The following is a 2,856-nucleotide window of genomic DNA, read 5'->3' as shown; positions in this document are numbered from 1 at the left end:
TTTGACGCAAAATGCGTCATATAGGAGGTATCGGTGCACTAGATACATCCCCAGTTCTAATCAGCTGCTTAATGGGCCATAATCTGCCAACACAAAGCATGGCCCAAAACCCAACGCACACTGCCAGTCTGCTCGTTAAGAGCATGTACAATGGTTAATAAGGCGGTCTTATCTTAAATCTTGCATGTAATTTAGAGACAACAAAAAAATATGTCTATAATGGGTTATATCTTAGCCTTATCTTCAATAACTTGTCATTCCTTAAAATATGATGAGACAAATTATGCTAAGAGATCATCATTTATGAGTTATCTTTCCTCTACCTTATCATTTATCCTACGTGACACCCAAGATAGCACCATTGGATATTCGCTAAGAAACAAAAATCTGCTCGCTCAGAACCACACTGCTAGAAAGTCCACAAGATTCCGCCACTCCTCGCTTCCTCAGTCCTCGTCACTCTCACTCTCACTCTCACACCGTTGACCGCATCGTCGTCGGCAGTCGCCAATGGAGGCCGATCCACATCCGGCGGTGGTGCTGCACGCCTGCTTGGGCGTGGGCCACCTCACCCCCATGGTGGAGCTCGCCAAGCTCTTCCTCGGCCGCGGCATCCCCGTCGTCATCGCCGTTCCGACCCCTCCGGCCTCCACCGCCGATATCTTCGCCTCCTCAGCGCCCGCCGTCGCCAGCCTGGCCGCCGCCAACCCCACCATCTCCTTCCACCACCTCCCGCCCCCGGACTACCCCAACCCGGACCCGGACCCCTACCTGCAGATGGTCGACACGCTCCGCCTCACCGTGCCGTCCCTCCTCGCCTTCCTCCGCTCCCTCCCCTCCGTCGCCGCCCTCGTTCTCGACACCTTCTGCGTCGACGCCCTCGACGCCGCTGACGAACTCGGTGTCCCGGCGTATGTCTACTTCACCTCCTCCGCCGCCTACCTCGCGGCGTTCCTCCACCTCCCCCACTACCTCGCCACGACGGACGGCGGCGACTTCAAGGACATGGGCAAGGATCTCCTCCGCTTCCCCGGCGTCCCGCCGATCCCTGCCTCGGACATGCCCCAGATCGTGCAGGACCGCGCGAGCCGGACCTGCGCCGTGCGGATGGGGCAATACGGGCGCAAACCGGAGGCCCGGGGCTTGCTCATCAACACCTACGAGCGGCTGGAGGCGAGGGCCGTGACGGCGCTCCGGGAGGGCGCCTGTGTCCCGGGCCGCCCGACGCCGCCGGTGTACTGCATCGGGCCACTGATCGTGAAAGGCGAGGCGGCTGCACAAGCGCAGGGCGCGTGCTTGTCGTGGCTGGACGAGCAGCCGGAGCGGAGCGTGGTGTTCCTCTGCTTCGGCAGCTTGGGAGCGATGTCGGCGGCGCAGCTCAAGGAGATAGCGCGCGGGCTCGAGAACTCCGGCCACCGCTTCCTGTGGGTCGTGCGGAGCCCGCCCGAGGACCCGGCCAAATACTTCCTGCCTCGCCCGGAGCCAGACCTGGACGCGCTCCTCCCCGATGGGTTCTTGGATAGGACGACCGCGAGGGGGATGGTTGTGAAGATGTGGGCGCCGCAGGTGGAGGTGCTGCGGCACGCCGCGACCGGCGCGTTCGTGACGCACTGCGGGTGGAACTCCGTCCTGGAGGCGGCGTCGGCCGGGGTGCCGATGCTGTGCTGGCCGCAGTACGCCGAGCAGAGGGCGAACAAGGTGTTCGTGGTGGACGAGATGAAGTTCGGAGTGGTGATGGAAGGGTACGACGAGGAGCTTGTCAAGGCAGAGGAGGTGGAGAAGAAGGTGAGGCTGGTGATGGAGTCCGACGAAGGGGGAAAGCTCCGGGGAAGGCTGGCATTGGCCAAGGAGAAGGCGGCGGAGGCGCTGGCGGACGGCGGGCCGTCGCGGATAGCGTTCACCGAATTCTTGAAGGATCTGAAGCTCCACAAGTGATCAAACAACCTGACTGTAGGCTGTAGCTAGAGCTTATTGGAAATTTGCAACCGGTGACTCTGAAGGTTCGCATCCATTCCCTCTTGTGATCAAACAATCCCTTGTGATAGTAGTTATGCTATGCAGATTTGATTAGCTGCTTCAGCAATTATACTCTTGATTGTAATCATGTGGCATGGCTTAGCTGTGCTTCTAAATTCCAAAATGAAGTTGTCAAGACTGCGAGCGTTCCTCCGCTATGATCTACCACAAAAACAGAGGAAACAATACGTTGCTTTCATTCAGAACTGACAGACACTGAATTTGGTTGCCCATTGGCACAACATGCTCAACACGTGATGTAACCGAGTCGTAGCAGTAGGATAGATGTACAATTTGCTTTACTTCTTATTCTTTGATTTTTGGTTTTTGTGTTCTTTTCTGATTTTGTTTGTTGGCTGCAACAAGTCTAGCGTCATTTGGATGGATTTTTTGTCCAAAAGGACCCTCTGCCGAACGCTATTGCCAAAAAGGACTACCCGCGGATAAAATAGTCAAAAAGGACCCTCCTCACCAGTGGCGGTAGGCGCGGCAGGCGACACGTGTCACCTGCCGCCACACCAGGAGGCGGCGGGCCCTGCCGCCACGGCAGGAGGCGGCCACGCGGGGCACAACGGGTTGCCGCAGCTGGGACGGAACAGGCCAGGAGTGGCGGGCCTGGCCGCCACTGGGCTAGGCGGCGAGTGCTGCCACTGCCGCTCCCTGGCCGACAGCCCTGCTGCGCGCGGGCCGAGGCGTGGGCCAGGCCGCCACCGGAGGAGGCGACATCGTTCCTGTTGCAGACCGTGCTGATTCCCGTGCAATGCTGATTCTCACGGGCGGGAATCTGTGGATTTTGAGCCCTTGTGCCGGCACTGGTTTTTTTGCCGTGCTGCTGCCCGG

The 2,856-nt window shown here is 59.0% G+C and overlaps 1 protein-coding gene across 1 annotated transcript; it reads left to right on the top strand.

Moving 5' to 3' along the window:
* The first annotated feature begins 416 nt into the window (after positions 1-416).
* Positions 417-2,152, top strand: LOC125539981 (anthocyanidin 5,3-O-glucosyltransferase). The gene has a single exon (XM_048703539.2). The coding sequence runs from the start codon at positions 511-513 to the stop codon at positions 1,933-1,935; it is 1,425 nt and encodes a 474-aa protein (XP_048559496.2). The 5' UTR covers positions 417-510; the 3' UTR covers positions 1,936-2,152.
* The last annotated feature ends 704 nt before the right edge of the window (positions 2,153-2,856 follow it).

This window comes from Triticum urartu, chromosome 2A (assembly GCF_056163025.1).
Source record: "Triticum urartu cultivar PI428250 chromosome 2A, HENAU_Tu73, whole genome shotgun sequence".
Lineage (NCBI taxonomy): Eukaryota > Viridiplantae > Streptophyta > Magnoliopsida > Poales > Poaceae > Triticum > Triticum urartu.
This window is presented reverse-complemented; position numbering and strand designations above follow the sequence as displayed.